The sequence below is a fragment of the Panthera pardus genome, unplaced genomic scaffold (assembly GCF_024362965.1).
Source record: "Panthera pardus isolate Hobbes unplaced genomic scaffold, ASM2436296v1 HiC_scaffold_8, whole genome shotgun sequence".
Taxonomy (NCBI): Eukaryota; Metazoa; Chordata; class Mammalia; order Carnivora; family Felidae; genus Panthera; species Panthera pardus.
Genome location: NW_026527013.1, coordinates 61,401,241 through 61,427,618, shown reverse-complemented (window position 1 = coordinate 61,427,618; position 26,378 = coordinate 61,401,241). Strand labels below are relative to the sequence as shown.

At 56.3% G+C, this 26,378-nt stretch overlaps 2 protein-coding genes and 2 long non-coding RNA genes across 5 annotated transcripts in view; 2 read left to right on the top strand and 2 right to left on the bottom strand.

Moving 5' to 3' along the window:
* Positions 1-4,138: 4,138 nt before the first annotated feature.
* On the top strand, positions 4,139-20,149 carry NPC1L1 (NPC1 like intracellular cholesterol transporter 1). The gene is given in 20 exon segments (XM_053898201.1): positions 4,139-4,475; positions 5,302-6,830; positions 8,710-8,810; positions 9,289-9,461; positions 9,658-9,786; positions 10,070-10,099; positions 10,101-10,253; positions 10,704-10,818; positions 10,925-11,052; positions 11,355-11,492; positions 11,614-11,703; positions 15,470-15,660; positions 15,775-15,899; positions 16,394-16,520; positions 16,606-16,661; positions 17,405-17,555; positions 17,669-17,900; positions 17,987-18,100; positions 18,181-18,343; positions 18,590-20,149. Coding segments are annotated over 20 exon segments (3,996 nt in total). The 5' UTR covers positions 4,139-4,421; the 3' UTR covers positions 18,787-20,149.
* Positions 12,535-17,411, bottom strand: LOC109267922 (uncharacterized). The gene is made up of 4 exons (XR_002080348.2): positions 16,678-17,411; positions 15,782-15,952; positions 15,479-15,618; positions 12,535-15,137 (listed from the first exon to the last, which is right to left on the bottom strand). It is a non-coding gene; the product is annotated as an uncharacterized LOC109267922 (long non-coding RNA).
* Positions 18,975-23,343, bottom strand: LOC109267921 (uncharacterized). The gene is made up of 3 exons (XR_002080347.2): positions 23,182-23,343; positions 21,133-21,313; positions 18,975-19,066 (listed from the first exon to the last, which is right to left on the bottom strand). It is a non-coding gene; the product is annotated as an uncharacterized LOC109267921 (long non-coding RNA).
* Positions 23,344-23,432: 89 nt separating this feature from the next.
* The window catches only part of NUDCD3 (NudC domain containing 3), a 62,039-nt gene continuing 59,093 nt past the window's right edge, over positions 23,433-26,378 (top strand). For both annotated transcript variants that reach the window (XM_019450914.2, XM_053898202.1), the window contains exon 1: positions 23,433-23,928. In XM_019450914.2, coding sequence (XP_019306459.1) covers positions 23,737-23,928 — 192 coding nt within the window. In that variant the 5' untranslated portion in view covers positions 23,433-23,736. The remainder of the gene's footprint in view (positions 23,929-26,378) is intronic.

The window sequence follows — 26,378 nt, the reverse complement described above, 5'->3', positions numbered from 1 at the left end:
TGCTGCCTTAAGATGGACATATAGACTGTGGAATAGAATGAACAGCCCATAAGTAATCCCTTGCAAATAAGGTGAAATGACTTTTGACAAGGTAGCCAAGGCAGTCTTTTCATGAAATGCTTGGAAAAGTATACATCCACTCTGTGAACTAATGAACAAAGTTGGACCCGTACTAACACAAGAATTAGTTCAAAATGGATCAAAGACGAAACAGCTCAAACTATGAAACTCTTGGAAGAAACAAAAGCTTTGTGACATTGGATCTGTCGGTGATTCATTGGCTATGACACCAAAAGCACAGTTAGCAAATCAGCAAATTTGACTTCATGAAAAATTTTAAATCTTACGTGTCAAAGGTCATTATCAAGAGAGTAAAAAGGCAAGCTACAGAATGGGAGAAAATATTTGCAAACTACGTATCTGATAAAGGATTAATACCCAGATTTTATGACAGCTAAATTCAACAACAAATAATAATTTAAAAAACACCCAGTCTGATTACAAAATGAGCAAAGATTTTGAATAGACATTTCTCCAAGGAAGATGTAGGAATGACCAATAAGCACATGAAAAGATTCTCAGCATCACTGATCATCAGGGAAATAATCAAAACCCAGTGAGATACTACATCACACTCATCAAGATGGCTGCCATTGAAACAACAGGAAACCACGTGGAAAATTTGAAGATCGAGGACCTGAATGTCCCCGTGCACTGTTGGTGAGAATATAAAATGGTGCAGCCACTGTGGAAAACAGTATGCTGGTTCCTCACAAAATTAAAAATAGAATCACTGTATGACCTGGCAATTCCACGTCTAGAACTGTACCCCAAAGATTTGAAACAGGATCTGGAAGAGATGTTGCACACCCATATCCATAACATTATTCACAGTGGCCCAAACACAGAAGCACCCCAAGTGTCCATCAATGGATGGTTGGATAAGCAGTGTGTGGTGTGTCCACAGAGCAGAATATCACTCAGCCTTTAAAAAGGAACTTCTGGCACCTGCTACTACATGGACAAATCTTGAGGATGTGATGTTGCGTGAAATAAGCCAATCACAGGAAAGACAAGTACTGTGTGATTCCCTTCATGTGAGGTGCATGCAGTGGCCAACATCGGACAGATAGAAAGCAGAACAGCGGTCGCCAGGGGCTGGGGGAGTCAGGGTTTGGCAGGGACAGGAGTTCATATTCACAGGATGGACGACGTCAGTGGCTGCACAATGGAGCACACATACGTAATACACTGAACTGTGTGCTTATAGATGGGTAAGACAGGAATGTTTGTGTTATGTGTCTTTTGTTTTTAAGTTTTTAAAAAATGTTTATTTTTGAGAGAGAAACACGGAGCATGAGCAGGGGAGGGGCAGAGAGAGAGGGAGACACAGAATCTGAAGCAGGCTCCAGGCTCTGAGCTGTCAGCACAGGGCCTGACTCGGGGCTCGAACTCAGGAACTGCGAGATCATGACCTGAGCCGAAGTCGGACGGTCAACCGACTGAGTCCCCCAGGCGCCCCCAGGCTGTGTGTCTTTTGCCATGCAGAATAGCATCTGTGCAAAGAGCTGTGGCTGTCGGGGGTTTGAAGGGCGAGTAACAGGTGGAGCATGGGGTTTTTGGGCAGAGAGACTATTCTGTATGATAGGATAGTGGTCACATTTCACTGCGTATCTGTAACATCCCCCAGAGTATTGAGACAAGAGCCAACTCTAAAGTAAGCCACGGACTTGAGTTGATAATAACATGTCACTATGGGGTAATCAATTGTGGCGGATATGCCCCACAAATGTAAGAGTAACAGGGGCTGTGGGGAAGTGATGGGTCTACAGGAGCTCCTGTACTTTCTGCTCACTTTTTTTATTTGCAAACATGAGACTGCTCAAAGAAAATGACACCTATGTAAAAAGAAAAGACCTTCACGTGGGCCAGAATCAGGTCCCAGGGCCACCGCCAGCTACAGAGGAGCCTGGGAGAGCAGAGGACACAGTCCTTAGCAAATAGTGGCAGGGTTTGGACAACAGGGAAGATGAAGGCTGCCCTGAGGTGACCGGACCCCTGGTCTTCCCCTGCAGGCTGGCCACCATGTGGGCTGGTCAGTGCACAGCACACACACCCAGCCAGGTGTCATGGCCGCAGCCAAAGGCTGGCTGAGCATCACGGCCTCACCCCTGGACCTTGCAGCAAGCCAGCAGTGCAGGACCGGGACAGACTCTGCCAGGCATCCACCAGACCCGACCCCGTGAGGCTTCCTTGCAGGCAGCTGGCACCTCCCACCCCTGTTACCCCCGTTCACTCCTGTCCAGCCTGAGCAGGCACACCCCTCTCCCTGGAAACAAAGGAGAGCGGGAAACGAGGTGTCATCTTACTGACTCTGTCAAGTCTGACAACATGCAATAGACGGTGAAGGTGAGGCCGCTGACTGGGTTGCTGGCATCTGTGGGAAGCATTTCAGTCCTGGGGGTTCAGTCATCTGAGCCCTAAACCGCATACCATGAAGCAAGAGTGGTAATCACTCGACGTGTTCTAGATTAGTGCACGGGAAGAGCTCCTGGGCCGTGCACTTAGCACGCACCTGCTACGCTGGCGCACTAGCCTCATCTCTAGGGTCTCGGTTTACATCAATGTGGAGTCGAGGAAAATAGAGTTGGGCATGAAGACATTAACCCAAAACTAATGGGATGCCTGGCCTCCGGCTCCTGGAGACTGGATCTGTCACTCTGTAGGACACAAGCCAGAGGGAATGCGCTGATCAGAGGGAAGGATGCGTGGGGGATGTGTGCTCAAAGAAGAAAGAGTGGCAGTCAAGAGCGAACATACACGCTCACAACTCAGATCTGGGTGGCAGTGTGACCTCAGAGATGCCGAGGTGGGATTGTGGAGAGCAAGTTCATCTGCTCAGAGCCCAGGTCTGCTTTCACCCTGGGTGTGTTTCAGGGAAGACCTCAGACCACGCATCTGGGCTCCGCCTCTTTGGGCCTCCCCCCTCCCTGCCCCCTGCCTCTGTGGGCCTCCCCCCCCACCCCACTGCCTCTGCGAGCCTCCTTCACTTCTGCATGGCTCTTCTGTCTCTGGGGGCCTCCATCTGCCAGCCTCTGCTGGGACACAACTAGAACTAAGGGGGCAGTGGCTCCACACACCAGAGAAGCCTGGGGCTAAAGCTGCCACAGGTCCCCAACCGGCCACTGGAGGAGATGCGGTATGTGCCCCACAGTCTCCAGGAGTCCCTGGCAAGCCCCGGGGTGCCCATGTGGCTTCCTGCCCTTTCCCCGTCCCTGCTGGTGCCATGTGGGGTCACCTCTCAGTAAACTATTTGCAGGGAAATCCCTGTCTCGGGTGGGCTTCTTGGGGAGGGTGCGCAGGAGCAGGGACAGAGACCCCAAGTGGGGCTGGGGTCTCAGCATCTGGCAGCAGGTGTACAGGGGGCTGGGCCCACAGGGAACTGGATGGCGGCCGGCAGCCATCACAGCCCCGGGCTGGGCCGGATTCTTCCCCGACCTGTGGCTGACTCAGGGCCTGGGGAGGGGCCTGAGCCCCCTCAGCTTGTCTGGCTTGTCGGCTTGAGTGGCTCCTCTGAGTCAGGCCAGGGTCCATGAAATACGTTTCCTTCCTGCTGTGCGGAGGCGGGCGGGCGACAGGAGTCGCTCCCCACAGGCTCCCTTATCAGCTCAGCCTTGGCATGGGGGCCAAGGTCTGGCCCATCTGGTGATAGGGAGAGCCCGGGGGAGGGAGAGAAGGTGTCTGCTGCACACCTGGGGCTCCCGCTGACACTCTGCCCCTGTAGGGACAGTAGAGAGGGGGACGAGATGGGAGAGCCGGGCAGGCGGAGGAGGGCTGTGGCTGTCACATCTGGGACCTCTAGGACTGTCAGACCCCTCGGGAGATGGTCTGCCCCCTCCACCCAGAGGAGGGGCTTTGTCACTGGTCACTCCACCCATAACAGTCCCCTCTGTTATCAGGCTGTTAATATTAATTAACTGTTGCTAAGCTTGACAGTGCAAAGGTGTGTCCCAGCCGGAGCTGGCTGGCTCCCAGGAGGGGGCTGAGAGAGAGGGGCTCTGGGCTGGGCTGGGTGAGGGGGGGCAGGCTGTGGCGAGCAGGGGTTCTGGGGGCCAGTCCTTGCTTTGGGAAGCGGATGAAGGGAGACCCCAGCGCCTCCCCGGGAGGCTCGTGGAGAGGGTGGGACTCAGGTGGGAGGGCAGGAGAAGGTGGATCATTAACCAGCTGGGAGCTGTGGGGCTCAGCCCCATTGGTCCCCGACCAGTCAGGTCAGGCCCTCCCCAATGGGGACGCTGCCTTGCTGAGCACCCCCAGGTTAAGTGTATGTGCTGCCTGGACCGGCACTGTGTATCCCCAGGAGCCAGCCCTCAGCTGTCCCCGTGGCCTGGCCCCTCTCCCCTAGACGCCTTCCCAGAGCCAGGATGGCAGAGGCCGGACTGAGGGGCTGGCTGCTATGGGCCCTGCTCCTGCACTCGGTGAGTCCCGGTGCCAGTGGTCACCCCTCCACTGCTGCCCGCAGGACTGTCGGGCAGGGGGCTGCTTGGCCACAGTGAGGAGGGCCTGACTCTGAGGGGCTGGTCTGTGGATAGATGAGGGACCCCAGGCGCCCCAAAAGAGGAGTGTGGGCGGGGGTCCTGGTTGGCCCATAGCTCAGGGTCATGGGGTGAGGTGGACACGAGTGCTGGGGATGGGGGATGCCTGTGTGCCTCCCATCCTTGGTGCCCGCGGATGTCCTGGCCTCAGGTGGCCAGTGGAGGGACGAAGGAGGGTCCCATCGTGGGATGCCTTTGGAGTGGGCTGGGGGTGCATGGGAATTACCCAATGAGGGTTGAACGCTAGGTGGGGAGGAGTTTCTGGGCTCTGGCACGTCTGGAGGGGGGGGGGCGGCTGAAGGCTGTCAGCCCCAAGCAGGTGAGGGAAGGTCTGCACAGAATCTCCCAGAGGGGCCCTGGGCCCCCAGATGCAGCCTGCAGCCCCCCAACCTGTCGTGGCTGCCGTTTCTCAGCAGGACTAGGTGGCAGCCTCCAAGGGTGTCCCCGCCCCGCTCCGCCGTTCTCCCCACCTGTTTCCTCACCCTCCGGCGTGACCTTGCTAAATGCAGGTCTGCCGGCCACCTCCCTCTCCTCAGTAACCCCATCACTTGGGACACAGGCCTGGCTTGTCCGGTCATCACGCCCCGAAAACTGCGGGAGTGCCCGTCCCTCCCCAGGTCCCCGGGCTGTGCACCCCATGCCCGCCCCTGCCCCGAGGCCATCTGCTGCGAGTGGCACTGGGCCCCATGGTGATGGCGTCCTGCCGCAGGCCCGGGCCGAGCTGTACACACCCATCCACCGGTCTGGCTACTGCGCCTTCTACGACGAGTGTGGCAAGAACCCAGAGCTGTCCGGAGGCCTGGCTCCCCTGGCCAACGTGTCCTGCCTGTCCAACACACCCGCCCGCCTCCTGGCCGGCGAGCACCTGGCCCTCCTGCGGCGCATCTGTCCCCGCCTGTACGCTGGCCCCGACACCACCTACGCTTGCTGCTCCGCCAAGCAGCTGGTGTCCCTGGAGGCGAGCCTGGCGGTCACCAAGGCGCTCCTCGCACGCTGCCCCGCCTGCACCGACAACTTCGTGAGCCTGCACTGCCACAACACCTGCAGCCCCAACCAGAGCCTGTTCGTCAACGTGACGCGCGTGGCCCGGCGCGGGGACGGCCGGCCGCCAGCTGTAGTGGCCTACGAGGCCTTCTACCAGAGCAGCTTCGCCAGGCGGACCTACGACTCATGCAGCCGGGTGCGTGTCCCTGCGGCGGCCACGCTGGCTGTGGGCACCATGTGTGGCGTTTATGGCTCCGCCCTCTGCAACGCTCAGCGCTGGCTCAACTTCCAGGGGGACACAGGAAACGGCCTGGCCCCCCTGGACATCACCTTCTACCTCTTGGAGCCTGGTCAGACGCCGGGGAGTGGGGTGCAGCTTCTGAACGGGGAGGTGGCGCCATGCAATGAGTCCCAGGCAGACGGCGCAGCCGCCTGCTCCTGCCAAGACTGCGCCGCCTCGTGCCCTGCCATCGCCCGGCCCCAGGCCCTGGATGCCACCTTCTACATGGGCCGGATGGCAGGTGGGCTGGCCCTCGTCATCGCCCTCTGCTCGGCCTTTGCTGTACTTACCGCCTTCCTGGTGGGGCCCCGCCTGGCCTCCCGCTGGGGCAAGGGCAAGATGCGGGACCCCACAGTGGGCACCAGCCTCTCCGACAAACTGAGCCTGTCCACGCATAGCCTCCTCAGCCGGTGCTTCCAGGGCTGGGGCACGTGGGTGGCCTCGTGGCCGCTGAGCGTCCTGCTGGTGTCCATCGCCGTGGTGGTGGCCTTTTCAGGAGGCCTGGCCTTCATGGAGCTGACCACGGACCCCGTGGAGCTGTGGTCGGCCCCCAGCAGCCAGGCCCGGAGAGAGAAGGAGTTTCATGACCAGCATTTCGGCCCCTTCTTGCGGACCAACCAGGTGATCCTGACGGCACCCACACGGCCTGGCTCCAGCTACAACTCCCTGCTGCTGGGGCCCAAGAACTTCAGTGGGGTTCTGGCCCCTGACGTCCTGCTGGAGGTGCTGGAGCTGCAGGAGACACTGCGACACCTGCAGGTGTGGTCGCCCGAGGAGCAGCGCAATGTGTCGCTGCAGGACGTGTGCTTCGCGCCCCTCAACCCGCACAACACCAGCCTCTCTGACTGTTGCGTGAACAGCCTCTTGCAGTATTTCCAGAATAATCGCACGCGCCTGCTGCTCACGGCCAACCAGACGCTGACCGGGCAGACCTCTCAAGTGGACTGGAGGGACCACTTTCTCTACTGCGCTAAGTGAGTCCTCGCTGGCTGGCCCTGGAGAGGGAGGGGGACTGCCAGGTACAGCGGGGCTTGGCCCAGCCCCTGGGGTCCTGTGTGGCCCCGCGTCTCTGTCTCAGGGGCTGCAACACACCCTTCCTCTCCACACTCCTCCTTGCCACCCCCGCCGTGGCTCCCACTGGCTGGCGTGGGTTGGCGCGTGGCCGTCATGGCCTCCCTGGTTCTGACCCCGCTCAGACAGAGCAGTTGCCTCCTTGCTTTTCTTTCTTTGAGTGTGATGGAGCGATGTGATTTGTGTGCGTCTATGCAGGCCCCCAGCACTGCAGGGTCACCCAACAGGGGCTGGGTGCCCCTGTGCAGGGTGCAGCCACACACCGTGGTAATCTTGGGGTCTGGTCCCCAGCTGCCTCCACTCTGCTGTGCTGCAAATGAGACAGCAGTGAGACTGCTGGGCCTTGGGATTGAGAGTGAAGGCTCACCTGGGAGGGCAACGGTGTGGGCGGGCAGTGGCCGAGGCTCCCTGAGATTATAGTGCGCAGAGGTCCACAATGCCTGGTCTGGGCCTGCTGACACTGTCACAAGAGACCAAATACCCCTGTTTGCTCTGGCCCAGGTAGAGGCTATGTCTACTGACATCCACCACATGATGAGACAACAGTAACAAGCCCCATTACATGTCAACATGAATAGCATACAAAATAACTGTATTTTCCAAACAAGAAGAGTCAGTGATAAGAGTGACATTGTTTTACATCTTTACAGATCTCTTTGTTGTCTTGTTTAATGGGGGATAGCTGGCTTCTGGCTTCTGCGTGTGGCCTGCTGGCTGGGGCCGTAGTGAGAATCTCTGACATCACGCCCATGTGGCCGGACGAGGGGGGAGCATCGTGAGAGCCTCCCCACGTACTTGGTTGTTTTCTTTGATATACACCCAAACTCAGTATGTGGTTTTTCCTAAATGTTAGTTACGATATGGACTCTGAAGGCACATCAGCGGACTGTCTCTATCCCTTATACCCGATGGCAAATGAAGGGGAAAAGGCGGAAAGCATCTTATGTTATTATGAGATTGGTTTTGACCTTGCAGACCCTCGAAAGGGTGTCTAAGACTCCCGGGCCCTGACACCGCACTGAGAACCACTGGATTAGGTGAGGGACCCAGGGTTCCACCCTTCGGGCCGCTTCCCAGAGTCAGTGTCTTGGTCCTGGCTGGCCCTCAGAACTGGCGAGTCAGGGAAGGAGCTCTGTCCCCAGGTCCAGTCCTTGTGTTGGCATTATTTTGATTTTGGATGTTCACAACATCTCTGGGGTGGTCTGATTATCTCCATTCCAGAGACAGGGAAACTGAGGGCCAGGGGTGTGGTGAGCTGCTCAAGGTCACATAGCAACCGGCATGCCCAGGATAGCTGGTGACCCACGTGCTCACTCACAAAGACCACTTTGTCCGGGTACCCGACACGCACTTGCAGGAAGGCTCAGTAGAGACATGTCCAAGGGGTCTGGGCTAGTAATTTGTGCACAGAAAGGAAGATCTGGTCTCAGGGCCTGGGGGTTCCAGGCTGGCCAGGGGACAGGCTGAGCACTGCAAGGCTGTCTTGTAGGAGTGGAGCTTGTGCCAGATTCCCAGGGCTAAGTCCTGGTGACCCCCGGCAGTCCACATGTGTGACGCTCATGGACTTGCCTTGTCTGGGATGCGGTCTCGAGCCTGCAGAGTCAGCAGGTGTGAAGGGAGAGCTCACACAGCCCTGATCACAGAGCTCTGCTCCACTCTGGGTCAGGCTGAGGGAAATTTTTTGGGGAAAAGTGGTTCTGACCATGGGTCAGGGGACAGTGCTGGAAGTCTGGGGCTGGCAATGGGCACGGGGCCAGGAAAGGTCCTTCCTTCTCCCCCCAGTGCCCCTCTCACCTTCAAGGACGGCACAGCCCTAGCCCTGAGCTGCATGGCTGACTACGGGGGCCCTGTCTTCCCTTTTCTTGCTGTGGGGGGCTACAGAGGTAAGCCGGGTGACTCTGGGGAAGGCCAGCAAGGAGGCAATATGGGGCAGGGACGGTGGGTGGGAGGGTGGGAATACTGATGGGCTCTCACTGCCTGGGGTGGCCAGGCTTGTGGGGGGCTGGCTGGGGCCAAAGAACTGCTACCTTTTTCATCTTCTCCCAGCCTGCTCAGGCCCTCTGGTTCTGTGCCTGAGTTCACAGGCTTGCCCTTGGCTAAAAGAGGGAAGTGGGGTGGAGGGGTAAAACAATGACTTGGATATGGACGGTTGGGGAGGGAAGAAGCGGTGCTGCTAGAGGTGGGGGGGGGGCAGGGGTGAGGCTGGAGGGGGAAGGGGAGCAGGGGTGAGGCTGGAGTGGGGGAATGGAGCTGGAGTGAGCAGAGGTGAGGCCAGAGGGAGGGAGGTGAGCAGGGGTGAGGCTGGAGTGGGGAGGGGAGCAGGGGTGAGGAAGGAGGGTGGCTGAACATTTCTTATCCCAGGGAAAGACTACTCTGAGGCAGAGGCCCTGATCATGACCTTCTCCCTTAACAACTACGCCCCTGGGGACCCCCGGCTGGCACAGGCAAAGCTCTGGGAGGGGGCCTTCTTGGAGGAGATGAGAGCTTTCCAGCAGCGGACAGCCGGCAGGTTCCAGGTCACATTCATGGCGGAGGTAGGCTTCAGGCTCCCTGCCTCTGGAGGGGCGGGCGACCCAGGTGGCTTTGATGGGTCACCGTGTCCCCCTCCTGGACCCCCCCACCCCGGGCGACCCTGGGCCTGCAGCTGCCCACGAGGAAGACAGGACCCAGCGGCCTGGCTGGGCTCACGGAGCCCTCAGGTCAGCGGGGCTGGGGGGTGTGCATCCACAGCGCTCCCTGGAGGACGAGATCAATCGCACCACGGCCCAGGACCTGCCGGTCTTTGGGGTCAGCTACATTGTCATCTTCCTGTACATCTCCCTGGCCCTGGGCAGCTACTCCAGCTGGCGCCGGGTGGCGGTAAGGATCTGGAGGGGCCCAGTAGGGTGGGCTGGCCTGTCGGGGCATCCAGAACCTTCCACAGAGCAACCTGTAGACACCCCCGCAGTGGCTCCCCAAGGAGTGATACTTCTGCTCAAAAGGCCTCGTGATCGATTCCCATCCTCCTGGGGCAGGACCTGTGCTGGGGGATGCAGGAACGCAGAGACCCCCAGCACGCCTGCCCCAGGCCCACCACCCTTCTCCAGCTCGGGGTGGGGGGCACCTGGGGCAGCTGAGGAGACTGAACCCCGCTCCATTGCAGGTGGATGCCAAGGCCACGCTGGGCCTGGGCGGGGGTGGCCGTGGTGCTGGGAGCGGTCACGGCGGCCATGGGCTTCTTCTCGTACCTGGGCGTCCCCTCCTCCCTGGTGATCCTGCAGGTGGTGCCTTTCCTGGTGCTGGCCGTGGGTGCTGACAACATCTTTATCCTAGTGCTCGAGTACCAGGTGAGAGGGCGGGGCTCTCCTCTTCTCGCAGACCCAGCCTTGTACGGGTTTGGGCCTCTGGCGCACTCCTCTTCTGCACCAGCATTCGTGTCAACAGTCTGTGCAAAACGGAGCATCCCGTATCTTGCACACACGTGCGTTCCTACCGCGTGTGCCTCCTTGCCCTGTGCTGAATGTCATGCGACACTACTCGGCCTCCTCTGTAGCAGTCCACGGACATGCAATCCCCGTGGATTTGGCCTCTCCCACTGGTGCACTTTTAGGGACCCAGGGATGTATTGGAAGGAGTGTGCCGTGCATGGCCTGGAACACGCCAAGCACGTCTCCCGGCCAGACCCTGAGAAGCAGGGTGTTCGCAGGGTCTGCTCCTCACTGGTGGGGGGGGGCCTTCCTGCCAGGGCTGTGCCCTCCCTGCTGGCCCTGGACGCTGTCCCTGGTGTCCCCACACAGAGGCTGCCGCGGAGGCCTGGAGAGCGGCGAGAGGACCACATCGGCCGCGCACTGGGCAGGGTGGCCCCCAGCATGCTGCTTTGCAGCCTGTCTGAGGCCATCTGCTTCTTTCTCGGTGAGGCTGGGCAGCCACTCCCCACCGGGGTGGTGCGTGTGGACGGCCCCTTCCCTCCACTGCGGCAGCAGATGCCGCGCCCTGAGATTTACCCCTGCACCCCCAGGGGCCCTGACCCCCATGCCAGCGGTGAGGACCTTCGCCCTGACCTCCGGCTTGGCTGTCATCCTGGACTTTCTGCTGCAGGTGTCGGCTTTCGTGGCCCTGCTGTCCCTGGACAGTAGGCGGCAGGAGGTAGGTCTGGGGCAGGACCCAGGACCCGCCCGGCAGAGCCGGCTCACAGAGCGGGGCTGGGTGCAGGGATGGCATGTGGGGCTGTGTGGGCCACGCAAGTCCCTAGGACCCCACGGAGAAGCAAGTTTGGTTTGATAACTTAGGGGAATAGGATCAAATCTTCAAGGTACAAAGGGCCAAGAAAAGCTAGAAATGAGATGTTGAGAGGGACAGTGCAAAGTGTGGTGGTGTTTCATCACCGTGGAAAGTAAATGTTGAGAACACAGCACGCTGGCATGTCCCCCCACCCTGCGCCCCTGCAGGCCTCCAGGATGGATGTGTGCTGCTGTGCTGGCGCTCGGGAGCTGCCCCCCCCGGGCCAAAGTGAGGGGCTCCTGCTGCGATTTTTCCGTAAGGTCTACGTCCCACTCCTGCTGCACCGGGTCACACGTGTGGTTGTGGTGAGTGGAGTGGGAGGGTCTGCCTGCCCGCAGGGACCTTGAGCTCGCCCGTGTGTGGGGCAGTTGGGACGCCATCGGCCCAGCTCCAGAGTGCCCCCCCTGCCCCCCCGCCCCCCCACAGCTGCTGCTGTTCACGGGCCTGTTTGGAGCCGGGCTGTACCTCATGTGCCAGGCCAGTGTGGGGCTGGATCAGGAGCTGGCCCTTCCCAAGGTGAGCTGTGCCCTGTGACCTCCGCTTGGTGGCCCAGGGTTCAGGGGGGTCAGGGCACACCCCTGGGGGCCAGGTGTGGGCGGGGGGACCTGGTAGGCAGTGTGGGACTGTTCACAACGGGGACCCGGGAGAGCAGCTGAGCCGGTGTGTGGATGCACAGGGGCGGCGCCAGCCCCAAGGCTCCTGGGGGGCAGAAGCAGGCCACGGGGGCTGGCCGTGTGGGGCGAGCGTCCAGGCAGAGTGACTGACGGCTCACCTCATGCCTGCCCTGTGCTGGCACACCACCTCCTCGGGCCCGGGAGACACAGAAGGTCAGGGGCTCTGTGGAGGGTAAGACCTCCATGGCTGGAGGGGCCAGATGGCCTCGCGAGTGGAAGAGAGGCATGCGAAGGATCTGAGGAAGACGGCAACGAGGGTGACCACACCGGCTACCCCTGCCCTACCCACCTTGGTACCCACCGTGTCCTCTCTGTCTCTGTGGACCGGACCCCTCTCAGGACCCCCCCCCTTCAGTGCGTGTCCTTCTGTGTCTGGCTCCTTCCACTCGGCGTCAGGTTCTCCGGTGTCAGAGCGTCCTTTCCTGTCAAGGCTGACGATGCTCACACATTTATGCGCGCGTGCGCGCACACACACACACACACACACACACACACACACACACTCTGCATTGTCTTTACCCCTTGTCTCTGCACAAGGCTTCCTTCCTGTCTCAGCGTTTGTAATGAGGCTGCTGCAGACGCAGGTGCACAGAGATCTCTCTCCAAACCTGCATTCCATTCTTCCGGGTGTGTTCCCAGAGGGGGAACTGCTGGGCCACGTGATAACACTAACTGTAATTTATTTTTAACTTTATTTATTTATTTTGAGAGAGAGAGAAAGAGCACGAGCAGGGGAGGGGCACAGAGAGAGGGAGACAGAATCTGAAGCAGGCTTCAGGCTCTGAGCTGTCAGCACAGCCTGATGAAGGGCTCGAACCCACCAACTGTGAGATCATGACCCAAGCTGAAGTCGGACACTTAACCGACTGAGCCACCCAGGCACCCCCACCCCCCTTTTTGATAGTACCATCCTGCCCGGTGTGAAGGGGCATCTCACTGAGGTTTTGATTTGCATTTCCCAGATAATCAGTGATGCTGAGCATCTTTCCATATGTTTATTGGCTATTTGTGTGTCTTCTTTGGAGAAGTGTGTGTTTAAGTCTTTTGTTCATTTTTTATCAGATTGGTTGTTTTTGTTTGTTTGTCTCTTTGCTCAGTTTTGGGAATTCTCTAGATATCCTGAGTATTTTTAATCAGATACATGATTGGCAAATGTCTTTTCCACTTCTGTTGGTTGCCTTTCTACTCTATCAGAAATGTCTTTTGATGAACAGAAGTTTTCAATTCTCACAGCACCTGGCTGTCCCAGTCGGAGTGTGCAACTCTTGATCTCAGGGTTGTGAGTTCAGGCCCTGCGCTGGGAGTAGCGATTACTTAAAAATAAAACCTTTTAAAAAACTTTTTAAAGTTTTCATCAATTCCAATTTGCCTATTTTTCCATTTGTTACCCAGGCTTCTGGGGTCATTCAAGAAATAATCACCAAACCCAGTATCTGGAAGGTTTCCCCTGTGCTTTCCTCTCCAGGAGTTACAAATTCAGTCCTTAAGTGTTGGGTTCATTGGAGTTAATTTTTGTGCATAGTTATGTATATTTTTGAAGGTCCGACTTCATTCTTTTGTGTGTAGATGTCCCGTGTCCCCAGCAGCAAGCGTTGAAGAGACTCCCCTTCCCCACAGAATGGTCTTGGCACCCTTGTCAGAGTCTATGTTGCCATACACGCAAGGGTTTACATCTGGGCTGTCTTCTGTCCCATCGGTCTGTGTGTCTGTCTTTATGCTAGCACCTCACTGCTTAGATTACTGTGCTTTTGTGGTCAGTTTTGAGATCAGGAAATGTGAGTCCTCCAACTTTTATTCTTTTTAAAGATTATTTTGGCTCTTTGGAGTCCCTTATGAATTTTAAGATGAATTTTTCTATTTCTGTAAGAAACGTCATTGGGATCTTGATAGCATCACACTGAAGCTGGAGGCTCCTTGGTGGCCTGGATAATATTCATCCTCCCAGCTGGTGGGCACAGGCATCTCCCCATTTATTTGTGTCTTAATTTCTTTCTGAGATGTGGCATGGCTGTCAGCATGCGGGTCTTTCACACCCTCGGTAAAGTGAATCCCTAAGTATTTTATTCGCTTTATGCTCTTATAACTGCACTTCCCTTGGCTTCCTTTTTGGGTTATTCATTGTTCGTGTATAGAAATGAAATTGATTCTTGCGTATTGATCTCGTAACTTGCCACTTTGCTGAATTTCTTTACCAGTTTTAAGGGGTTTTTTGGTGGAATGTTAGTTTTATATACATACCATCATGTCATCTATGAACAGAATTTTTCCTGTATTTCTCCTTCTCTCCAGCTCTGGAATTTGTTCCTGGTCTCCGTTTTATGTCTTCTATTTGGTGGTCTTTCCACTTTGTTCATACTTTCTTTTCTTGACTTTGTCCGTATCTTATTTTGGCTGTGTAAGCATTCCCAAGACAGATGTTTTAAAGTTTCTGTCTGATTCTGTCTGTTCTTTCTCAAGATCATCTGTTGATTAGTTTTTGTTCCTAGGTATGGGCCACACTTTGATTCTTTGTGTGTCTTGCGATTTTTGTTGTTGTTGAAAAACACACAGTTGAGTTGTATCATACGGTAACTCTGAAGATCAGATTCTCCTCCCTTCTCTAAGGTTTGCTTTTTTTTCCCCCCAAATGTGACGTTGCTGTGTCTGTGTCCAGGAGATTAGCCTGTGGTATAAAATTAAAGTCTGATGAGCCTGTGCCTTTCCCTGGTAATGTGCGGTGACTTCGGTATTTGCATTTGAATGTCCTATTCCTTAAATGGCTGGCTCCCCAAAGGAGAAAAAGGGGAAACATGAAGCGCAAAATAAGCCAGTCACTTGCCATTTAAATATCCTGGCATTCGGGCCAGCTGGAGGCGGGGGAGGCCACGGTACAGCCTGACTCTGCACCACCGAGATCAGAAGCTCAGTGACCGGCAATCAGAATGCAAATCTGCCATGTATAGAGTGTGGGGTCCTTATGTCCCACGCTGGACCCTGCAAGCGGTATACAAACTGCCCCTGAGACACCTGCATGTGCTGGGAGCTGAAGGTGTTGACATGAAGCACAGTTCACCATCCAGGCCTTTCCCTGGAAGCTGCGAGCCCTCAACTGCCCCCAGGGCTGCAGACCCCATCAGACAGGTTGTGCAGTTGTGTCTAGGTTGGGGGCGGGGTGGACTCCTGGCATCTTGTACTCCGTCTTCTCTTCCAGCGCTCAGAGGTTTTGGGAGAAAAGAACAGGCCATGCAGGTGCCTGGCACACCGCCTGTCTCCATGTGCACACGCCTGTGGGCTGTGCTGGAAGGGAGATAATAGGAAGGGATCATGTTACACGTGCACGCATGTTTGTATGCCTGTCAGAGTGTATTCACGTGGGGCGGAGTATGTCGCTCTGTGTGTGTACTGGTGATTAGGATACGATGCGCACACGCACCTCTGTGAGCACGTCTCTATGAGCAGGTGTGCCCATGTGTGTACCTCCTGCACACACTTTTGTGAGTGTGTACGGACCTCTGTGAGCATGAGCTGGATCGTGCCCCTGGGTGTGCGGCAGACCTCCGTGAGCACCAGCTGGAGTACACCCCTGGGGTGAGTCTGGCCCCAGCCTCACTGGCCGTCCTCTGTTCCAGGACTCCTACCTGCTCGACTATTTCCTCTTTCTGAACCGCTACTTTGAGGTCGGGGCTCCAGTCTACTTCGTCACCACTGGAGGCTACAACTTCTCCAGCGAGGCGGGAATGAATGCCATTTGCTCGAGCGCAGGATGCGACAGCTTCTCCTTAACCCAGAAGATACAGTTCGCTACTGAGTTCCCCGATGAGTGAGTGGCCAGCTGCCCCCTCCTGACTCTCCGAGGAAGCCCAGTACCTTGGGGCCAGCAGAAGAACTGCCCACCTGGTCCTCCCACCCCAGCCTCCTCTCCATGTGCCCTCAGGTCTTACCTGGCCATCCCTGCCTCTTCCTGGGTGGATGACTTCATTGACTGGCTGACCCCGTCCTCCTGCTGCCGCCTGTATGCCTTTGGTGCCAACAAAGACAAATTCTGCCCCTCGACTGTTAGTGAGTGCAGGGCCTCTGGGGGCTCATGGCCTACCTAACACAGCTTGGGGAAACTGAGGCAAGAGAGGAGCGGACTGGCGAGGCCCTCTTGCAGGGTTGATCGGGGTGGGGGTGTGGGCTCAGAGCACACGTGTGGGTGACCACGCCCCACTGTGCAGGCGCCCCCTGAGTGGTGATCTCTGGGCACACCAATGCTTAAGGGTGGTGGGTGGTGGAGGGCCAGGTTAGCATGTGGCTCTGGTCCCAGAGCAGCTGCGCTTGTAGGGGAAGTGGGGAGGCCCAAGGGGGTTGTTTCTTTGCCCTGCACATCTCTTCCTCACCTGCCTACAGCTGCCAGCAGTTTCCACAGCCCTGTCCTACAGAGACAAGGGCAGACCCCCCCAGACCACACGTGTCACGTGGCTGTTGGGTGGTGGAAGTATGTGGGGACCTTGGTGGGAATGGAGCCAGAGGGGGGGTGATGCCTCTGCTCAGAGCCCCCGCTCTCTTTGCAGACTCCCTGGCCTGCTTGAAGAGCTGTGTGAACTTCACTCTGGGCCCCGTCCGGCCATCAGTGGACCAGTTCCACAAATACCTGCCCTGGTTCCTGGAGGACCCACCCAACATCAAGTGTCCCAAAGGGTAAGCCTTGGGGTGGGTGCTGGCAGGGGACGTTCCCCAGTGTGGCCGTGGCCTTGATGAAGCCTTCGCTCTGACTTTCTGGCAGTGGACTGGCAGCGTATAGCACCTCCGTGGATTTGGGACCTGGTAACCAAGTTTTAGGTAAGTGTGACCTCACCTGGCAGGGAAGACCAGAGTCAGCTGCTCCCAGGGCAGTGGCAGGGGCGGGGAGGGGGGGTCCCTGCAAGCCCCGGGGAAGAGCCTCTCAGCCTCCAGTCTTCTCTCCTCCCTCCTCCATGGGGGCTTTTGGCCTGCCCTGGCCCTGTCCTCAGAGGTCATGTTACCTGGCTCCACGTTCTCAGACTTCACCCTGTGTGCCCTGCTTTTTTCTCCCCCATGCCCTGCCCCAAATCCTCAGTCGGTGAGACATTCACGGACTCTCACCAGTTGGTGCCGCACCAAGCCACCCACACCCCTTCCTCACATGCACAAATCACGCCCAGAGGCAGTCACCTGGTTAAGCGAATGGCTATTGCACCTGCCCAGGGGTCACCCACAGCACAGCCCTGTCAGGTGAACCACTTGCAGGGTTCTGTCTCCCTTTCTGGATCTTCCCTCTAGGAAGACGCACATCGAAAAAGTAATTGAATTAATCTGAAACATCCGATGCATGTTTTGAAACCCCGGACAACAGCATCTGGGTCTATCCTGGTGTCTTTAGGCTGTGCCCGTGGCAGTCAGGCCGGGTGGGCCTCCCACAGGGGTGCAACCCCCAAAGGCAGGGCCCCTCGCTCACAAGTTAAGAATTCCATCCTGGTGGCTGCCCAGCCCCATCCCCCAAGTGTCCCTGGGGTTTGAGGGCGCCTGCAGTGACCTTGACCTTCCTTGGCCCTGTGGGGGCGCAGCCTCGAGGTTCATGGCCTACCACAAGCCGCTGCGGAACTCACAGGATTACACGGAGGCCCTGCGGGCGGCACGCGCACTGGCGGCCAACATCACCGCCCACCTGCGGCAGGTGCCGGGCACCGACCCAGCCTTCGAGGTCTTCCCCTACACGTGAGGCCTGTGGCAGGGGTGGGAGGGTCCCTGGGGAGCTTGGAGCCTGAGCCGGAGGCGGGAAGTGGCGCGCCCCCGGCGGCAGTGACAGCGCTCCGCTGCCCCGCCCACAGGATCACCAACGTGTTCTACGAGCAGTACCTGACGGTGGTCCCCGAGGGCCTCTTCATGCTCGCCATGTGCCTGCTGCCCACGTTCGCCGTCTGCTGCCTGCTGCTGGGCATGGACCTGCGCTCCGGCCTCCTCAACCTGTTCTCCATCGTCATGATCCTTGTGGACACCGTGGGCTTCATGGCCCTGTGGGGCATCAGCTACAACGCCGTGTCCCTCATCAACCTGGTCACGGTAATGCGCCACGCCGGACACTCTGCTTCCTTCCAGAGACCCCACGCTCCGGCCCTCGCATGCCTAACGCCCCTCTCTGCCCCCAGGCGGTGGGCATCTCCGTGGAGTTTGTGTCCCACATCACCCGCGCCTTTGCCATCAGCACCCGGCTCACCCGGTTGGAGAGGGCCAAGGAGGCCACGATCTTCATGGGCAGCGCGGTGAGTGGGCCAGCCACCCCCCTGCAGTTCCCGTCCCCCCCCACCCTGTGCTCCCATCTCACGGGGCCTGTGACCCCCAGGTGTTCGCGGGCGTGGCCATGACCAACCTGCCGGGCATCCTCGTCCTGGGCCTGGCCAAGGCGCAGCTCATCCAGATCTTCTTCTTCCGCCTCAACCTCCTCATCACCCTGCTGGGCCTGTTGCATGGCCTGGTCTTCCTGCCAGTCGTCCTCAGCTTCGTGGGTGAGTGCCCAGAGGCCTTCCCGCACCTGCTGGCCTGCAGCACAGCAGGGCCCCTCCCCCACCCACTCCCAGCAGTCCCAACCCAGGGGCCCTCCCCCACCCACTCCCAGCAGTCCCAACCCAGGGGGCCCTCCCCCACCCACTCCCAGCAGTCCCAACCCAGGGGGCCCTCCCCCACCCCCGCACCATCTCCTGCCCAGCACATGGCCTCCCTGATCTTGGGCCTCTGGGGCTGTTCCTCTGCAGGGCCTGATGTTAATGTGGCTCTAGTGCTGGAGCAGAAGATGGAGGAGGCCGCCAGGGCCAGGGTGGCCTCCTGCCTGACCCACCAGGCCCCAACATCCACAGCCAGCAGCACCTACATCAACCATGGCTTTGAACATCCTGCCAAGAGCATGGGTGGTGCTGTCGGTTCTCTGTCCCGCGGTGGGCAGGAGTTCTGAGGAGGCTGGAGCTCCTATCCTGGCTCACCAGCCCTGACTCCTGGGGCTGTGCAGCTTCCCTAATGGGGGTCCCTTCACCCGTCCTCCCACTCAGGGCCTAGGAGAGGCAGTGGCCATGGGAGTGCCCGAGGTGGGTGGTTGGTCTCTGGCCATCAGGTGGGACCCAGGAGGACAAGATTAGGATGAAGGAGGCATGTGGCAGCGTGGGTGTGGTCTGTTCCTGTCTCTTGAAGTTGACGTATGTCTTCCCGGAGCAGGTTTTTACACTCTAATTCCGTGTCTATATGTGAACAGAGATAGAGTATCATTCCACGTTTAAACGTCTTCCGTAAATGACTTGACACATCCCTTCACGAGCTTCCCCCATGCCTCGTGCATTTTGCATTTATTCACGTTGGTCCCTGTGGGCCAGTCACTGCGACTGCTCTGGATTATTCCATTGCATGAATGAGCACGATTGCTTTATTTTTAAAGGTTTCATTTTTAATCCCTCCACGCACTGTGGGGCTCGAACTCACAACCCTGAGATCAAGAGTCAGGTGCTCCACCGACTGAGCTGGCCTGGCCCCACGAACACCATGATGCTGTCCGTTCCCTGCTGGTGGGCAGATTGGTCCCAGTTGTTTTCCAGTACAGCGCCAATCACTTCTGTGGAATCTCCAAATCCCCAAATCTCTGAAAACTGCGTTTGCTTTTTTCCTCTTGTACATTTGGGACAATCTCATTGGACCAGATGAGAGGTGTTTATTTACACCTTTACGACTGGGGTCCTTACATCCTTTGTCTCCTTGATGTGAGCGGTCAGATATTTTGGCACATTTGTGACTTTGTGTGCTGTGTGCGGCCCCGGGCCCTGATGGGGGGTAATATCTAAGGCAGCGTAAGCATCAAATTACTTTCCTAAAAACCTTCTAAATTCTGAAATTCATCACACCAAGGGAATCTCAGGTGCAGAAGATGAAACTCTGTGAGGCTGAGCAGGCATTGATGTGTCTGTGGGTGTGGGAGAGCTGCCTGGAGGCAGTGTCGCCGAGGGACTGCAGGGGACCCACAGCTGCCTCTGGAAAGCGCTGCCCTATTCACACCCCACCCGCCGGCCTCAGTGAGGGGCCTCCCTCCCCGTACCAACAACACTGTATGTCCACTTGCTCTTTGGGGGAAAGGGTAGCATTGTGGGTGATCATCATTTTTAAATACATTTTTCAAAAGAAACCTTTTTACAATTTTAGAATAGTTTTAGATTTACAGGAAAATTACAAAGATAGTACAGAAAGTTCCTGCATACTTCACGTCCAGTTCCCTATCAATATATTAGTATGGTACATTTGTCAATATACAATTAATAAACCAGTATTGATAATTACTACTAAAGTCTATACTTTTATTTAGATTTCCTTAGTTTTTATCTAGTGTCCCTTTTTCTGTTCCAGGATCCTGTCCAGGAGAGCATGTGACATTTAGTTGTTACGTCTCCTTAGGCTCTTGGCTGTGACAGTTTGTTAGACTTGTTTTTGATGACCTTGACGGTTTCGAGGAGGACTGGTCGGGCATTTTGTAGAATGTCTGTCCCTCTAACGGGATTTGTCTGGTGTTTTTCTCCCGATTAGACCAAGGTTATGGGTTTTTGGCAGGGAGACCTCAGAGGTGCAGCACCCTTCTCGGCACACGTAAGGGGTGCACACTGTCCCCATGACTTCCCACCATTGGCATTGAGTCTCCTCATCTGGCCAAGGTCATGTCTGCCTGGCATCTCTTCCACGGTTATCCTTTGCCCCTGTCCACACTGTCCGTGCTGTGCATCTTGGAGGGAAGTCACTCTGCACAGCCTACACTTAGGGAGTGGGGAGTTACGTCCCACCTTCTGGAGGGTGGAGTATTTACATAAATTTGGAACTCTTCTTAACAGAAAGATTGTCTATTCTCCTGCATCTACTTATTTATTTAGTATGACATATACAGTATGGACTCGTGGATATTCATTTTTGTGCTTTGCGTTCTAATATGGCACTACTTTATTTTCTTGCTCAGATCGCTCCAGCTTGGGCTATCGGGAGTTTTTTTTTTTTTTAAGTTTTATTTATTTATTTGAGAGAGACAGAGACAGCGTGAGCAGGGAAGGGGCACGCAGAGAGGGAGAGAGGATCCCAAGCAGGCTCTGTGCTGTCAGTGCAGATCCTGATGCGGCGCTCGAACCCACAAAACTGTGAGATCATGACCTGAGCCAAAACCAAGAATTGGACGCTTTACCAACTGAGCCCCCCAGGCGCCCCCCCCAGGGGGCTCCTGTTGTCTCCTGTCCCTTGTCACACCTCCAGCATGGAGGGTTTTCCCATTTTGAGCACTTACCTTGCTTTCTGGCACTACGAGTTGGTCCAGGCTCAGCTTGTATATTTTCTGCCCCGGTCCTAGAATCAGTCATTTCTCCAAGGAGCCCTGGCCCTTCTACTGGAGATGGGATTAGAACCTAGGATCTGGTGTTCCATGTGTGTTTTGCTGCTGGGGCATTGTTGCTGTTGGGCTCTCTCAGCTGAGACAACAAGGAAATATACGTGTGTGTGAACCCACACATATATGTACACATTTCTTAAAAAAAGTTTTTTTTAAATGTTTTTGAGAGAGCGAGTGAGTGTATGAGCGGGGCAGGAGCAGAGACAGAGGGAGACACAGAATCCGAAGCAGGCTCCAGGCTCTGAGCTGTCAGCACAGAGCCCGACGCTTGGCTCTAACCCACGAATGGTAAGATCATGCATGACCTGAGCCAAAGTCGGACACTTAAGCGACTGAGCCCCCCAGGCGCCCCTATATGTACACATTTCTAGAAATATTCCTATACGTAGCCATCTATAGCTGTGTTAAGCTAAATTGGAGTTCCTGCTGATGCCTTCAGGGGGAATTCATCACCTCAGGAATACTTCTAGACTTCTCCCTTGCTTCTCTGTAACCTCTCCTGCCAACAGCAAGAAGCCTGGCTTTACCCCCAACTCGATCTGCCTAATTGTTGCCTTCCACTGTATATGCTTAGTGTTTTCAGAGATGACAGCCCACACTGCCATGGCAAACAGCTGTAGAGCGAAGCGGCCCTTTTTCATTCCTTTTGCCCTTTGTCTTAGACTCCATTCATTTCCAAAGTCACTTAGGTCAGAGTGTTTTCCTACCATCCTCCTCACTGCTTCTTACATTTGTAACACAGTTCGATTGTTTTGTCACGTTCTGCATTCCAGTCTGGTGTTACAAAACCATGCATATAAAAGATCCATTCAAAGTGCAGGACATACCATGGGTATGGATATTGTTTCAGATTATGTATTACCACTGTTGAGAAACTACCACCTGTTCAATTTTGGTTTAAAAAAAATACTTTTATTTGAAAAGACAATTAAAATATTCCTCTCATTTCCAATTACAATCTGTGTGAGACTGGGTTTCTTCGTATTTTTCAATCAAAACAACATATTGCAATTCAGTGAATGCAAAAGATGTGAGAATCTTGGTGTCTTCAATTAAGCCAGACATTAAAGAGATTTGCAGAAATGTAAAACTATGCTACGCTTCTCGCTATACTTCATTGCTTTGAAGAACATTATTTCCTCACAAAAATGTTAACATGTGGGGGTGCCCGGGTGGCTTAGCCCGTTAAAAGTCCAACTCATTTGATTTTAGCTCAGGTCATGATCTCGTGGTCATGTGATCAAGCCCCCAGTTGGGCTCTGCGCTGAGCATGGAGCCTGCTTAAGATTATCTCTCTCCCTCTCTCCCTTTCCCTCCCCTGCTTGAGCTCTCTCTCTCTCTCAAAAATAAACATTAGGAAAATGATAACACACTATGGTAACTATAAGCACAACCCACATCAAAGGTCTTTGGAGTCTTCAATAAATGTTTAATTTTTTAAGTTTATTTTGAGAGGGAGGGAATCCCAAAAGTTTAAAAGTTTATTTTGAGAGAGAGTCCTCGCTGTCAGTGTGGGCTCTCACAAACCGTGAGACCACGACCTGAGCTGAAATCCAGTGGTATGCTTAACCGACTGAGCCACCCAGGTTCCCCTGGAGTGTAAATGACTCAAAGAGGTTTCAGGACCATTGCCCTAGGGTGATTTATCTGGTTCTGGTTCTGACTTTATTTACAATTAATTGGAGCCCGTTGACTCTGAAGATAGGTGTTCATTTGTAGACCTTAGTCCAGTTGTCATGGAAATCATTTGTATCCAGTAGAAAAGGTAACCTACGGTTTTATTTTGCGGGATACCGGCCAGCTTTGTACCCATCCTAACGATCTTACTCGGTTTCCTCGAAGTGTTTATGAATACCTGCTTCCTGCCAATACTCTTGGGACCGGCTTTACCACATTACTGGTTACTTGGTTAACTCGATAGTCCTCCGGCGTATGTTCATCGGGTACCTGAATGAGGATTATAGTGACAGACACTGAGGACACGATGCACGCCGCGCGTGTTCACAGATTCTGCCACACTCGCGTCCACACGTCGCGCTCGCTCGGCCTGCACGTCACTGGGAGCCTGACACACCGCCAGCCCCATCCAGGCCGACCCGCCAGCCTCCCCGCAGGCAAGGGGCGGTGCCCCGCCCACCTCGTGACGACACAGGGGATCACGTGACGCTGCCCGAACAGAACCTCTTCCGCCCGCTTGCAACATGGCTGCCGGGCGCTCTCGGTCCTGCCGTCCCGGGCCTTCCCGCGCCTAGCGGCCACTTAGGGACCCAAGACCGCCCCTTGGCGGGGCCGCCTGGGAGAGCCGGCCGGGAGGCGGGGCGGGTCCCTCGGCGGGGACGCTCCGCTGCCGCCCGACCCGGCCCGGCCGCGGGGGGCTGGAGCGAGCGCGGACCGGAAGTCGCGCCGGGTGGCGGAGCCGTTAGCGCAGCGTGCCGGAAGTGGCCGTGGGCCGGCGTCCGGGCCGCGCCCGCAGTGAGCAGAGTCCCTCCGGCCGGCGACGCCATGGAGCCCGGAGCGGCCGAGCTGTACGACCAGGCCCTGCTGGGCATCCTGCAGCACGTGGGCAACGTCCAGGACTTCCTGCGAGTGCTCTTCGGCTTCCTCTACCGCAAGACCGACTTCTACCGCCTGCTGCGCCATCCGTCCGACCGAATGGGCTTCCCGCCCGGGGCGGCGCAGGCCCTGGTCCTGCAGGTAACGCGCGGCGGGCGGCTCGGACCCGGGGCCGGGTGGCGGTGGGGGCGGCGGAGCCCGGCCTCAGTTTCCCCTCCGGCGCCCCCCCCCCCCCCCCCCCCCCCGGACCAGCCTCCCGCGGCCGCGCCTGCGAGTAAGCCGAGGCGCCGTTCGGGTGTCGAGTTACCGTCCCGCGGGAGCGAGCCTGGCTCGGCGTTCGGGGCGCTTGGAGGTGCCAGGACGGCCCGGCAGGGAGGGGGGCCGAGCGGGACGCCCCGGGGACACCTGTGCGCCCCACAGGCACGACGCGTGGAGGCGGGAGGGGGGCCGCGGAGTCGGCGGTTCGAGGCCGTGTTCGCCGTCCTCCTCTCACGTGGGGGCGAACTCGCTGAGCGCTGGACGGGCGTCGAAGTCGACCGGGTGCCCAGGAGCGTCCCCGTAGTAAGCAGGTGCTACACCGCAGTTGCCGCAGGCATTGGAGGCGCACAGTCCGAGTGCACGGCTCCGAGTCTCCTGTGACGTCTTCCTTCCTGTCGGGGAGACAGAGCACAGACAGGGACAGAACTGTGTGAGGCTGGTTGTGTGACAAAGCCCATTGCCAGGAAGGGGTCAGAGACGTGGTGTGGAAATCAGGAAAAAGGTCTTGTAGGGGAGGTGGGGTTTTTGATGGGATTGGAAGCAGGTCTTCAGCCAAGCGTTGAGCCTGGGTAGATGGAAATGCTGGTAATACCTCCCTGCGCTTTACAGATTGTGTACAGCCTGAGCGAGTGGTCAGGCCGTTACTTTCTCGGTGGAGTGTCCAGTGGTCAGGCTGTGACTTTCTTGGTGCTCCTGTGGAGAAGCGAAAGCTTAGGGTGTTTGAGTGACTCCTGAAGATGAATCGGCGGTGTTGGTACTCTGGGTCGGAACTGAGGCTGTTTCTCGTGCCTTCGGTGGCTGAGTGCCATCTGGGTGATCAGAGGACCGTCAGAGATGGTTTCTGGCAGACTCCTAAGGGTAGCTTATCACTTTCATGCAAACCCCAGGGAAACAGGGTTGAATTTTATGTGAGATGAGGGTGCCACTGGAACTTATCGTAGAGCTGGAACGCGGAACTTCATCTTTATGGGTCCAGATCTTAACATAGAGCGGGAAGACTGTTGTTTGGGGTGACAGTAGCTTGCAGAAAAGATGTGGAGGAGAAAGGAACACTTACTGAGCAGCGGGTATGTACTGGTTAGCGTGCTGGGTGTTAACCTTGTTTAGTCCCAATATCCTGAAAGGTGGGTCTTTGCCCTTGTCTCACACACGAATTGGCAGAGGGAATTCATTTTTCTAGTAACAGGTATGAAGTATGTCCGTACCTGGTGAGCAGTGTAAGGAAGAGGAGGTGGGGAGGGAGGAGTCACAGATGACCCGTGGTTTCAAACTTGGAATAATCATGCACTAATTGAACTGTCCCCTGAGTTTAGGGGGAAAAGCTTAGTTTCAGACAAGTTAGGATTGAGATTGCAGACAGGAGTCCCTGCTGGCAGGCTCTGGAACCACGGAATGGAGGAACCAGAGTGGTTTGAGGGGAAGAGAAGAGCGGAAGGTGGAGGGCAGCATTTTGAGGGGTGTCTCCAGTGAAGGGGTGGGAGAAGCAGGAGGCTGCCTGAGCAGCAGTAAGGGAGGGGAGGAAGTGGGCAGGGCAGTACCCAGGGGACACTTCCTAGTGATGGTTAAGAGGAGCGGTGTTTCTGCAGTTTGTTCCCAGCAGTCAGCAATGCCTGAGGGACTCTGAAGAAGCAGATGTTTCCAGGGCATTTTGTTGGGTGGGTGGGGGTGAATCCTGGGGGGACTGTTCTGGCCACAGAGGCATTTGGCAGGAGACTCGTGAGTTCAGTGTTGGATGGGAGTTCTGTTGTGGGTGGGACATTAAGATGCTGAGTCCCACTGAGTAACTTGCTGTGGCACGGTATTCCTTCCTGGTGTTGTGTCCTCCTGACCCCCCATCCCTGCTCGTTTGCCTCTTAGGGGTTTTCTTCCCTGTACCTGACTTGATGGCAAGAGACCCCTTCCTGTGGCCACCCACCTGAGGTGGGTGGTTGGAGTCTGTCCTGAACATAGGCAAGCAGGGCTTGGATGGGAGTGCTGGGGTGCTCCATTCTGGAACTTGAAAGTGTCCTGATATATTGAGGTTGGACTGTTGGTGTGATGCACGATTCTTTCTCCTAATTCTAAGGGTTTGGCCAGCCTGGGTGCAGAGCTTGAGGGATGACCTTCAGCAGGAAAGATGCATGTGCAAGTTGTATTCCTTGCCGTGATATTTTAGTGTATTTTTTGTTTGTTTGTTTATTTACTTAGCATGCGTGTGAGAGGGAGAGAGGGAGAGAATCCCAAGCCGACTCTGCGCTGTCAGCACAGAGCCCTATGTGGGGCTCCATCCCACGAACCCTGAGGTCATGACCTGAGCCAAGATCAAGAGTCGGACACTCAACTGACTGAGCCAC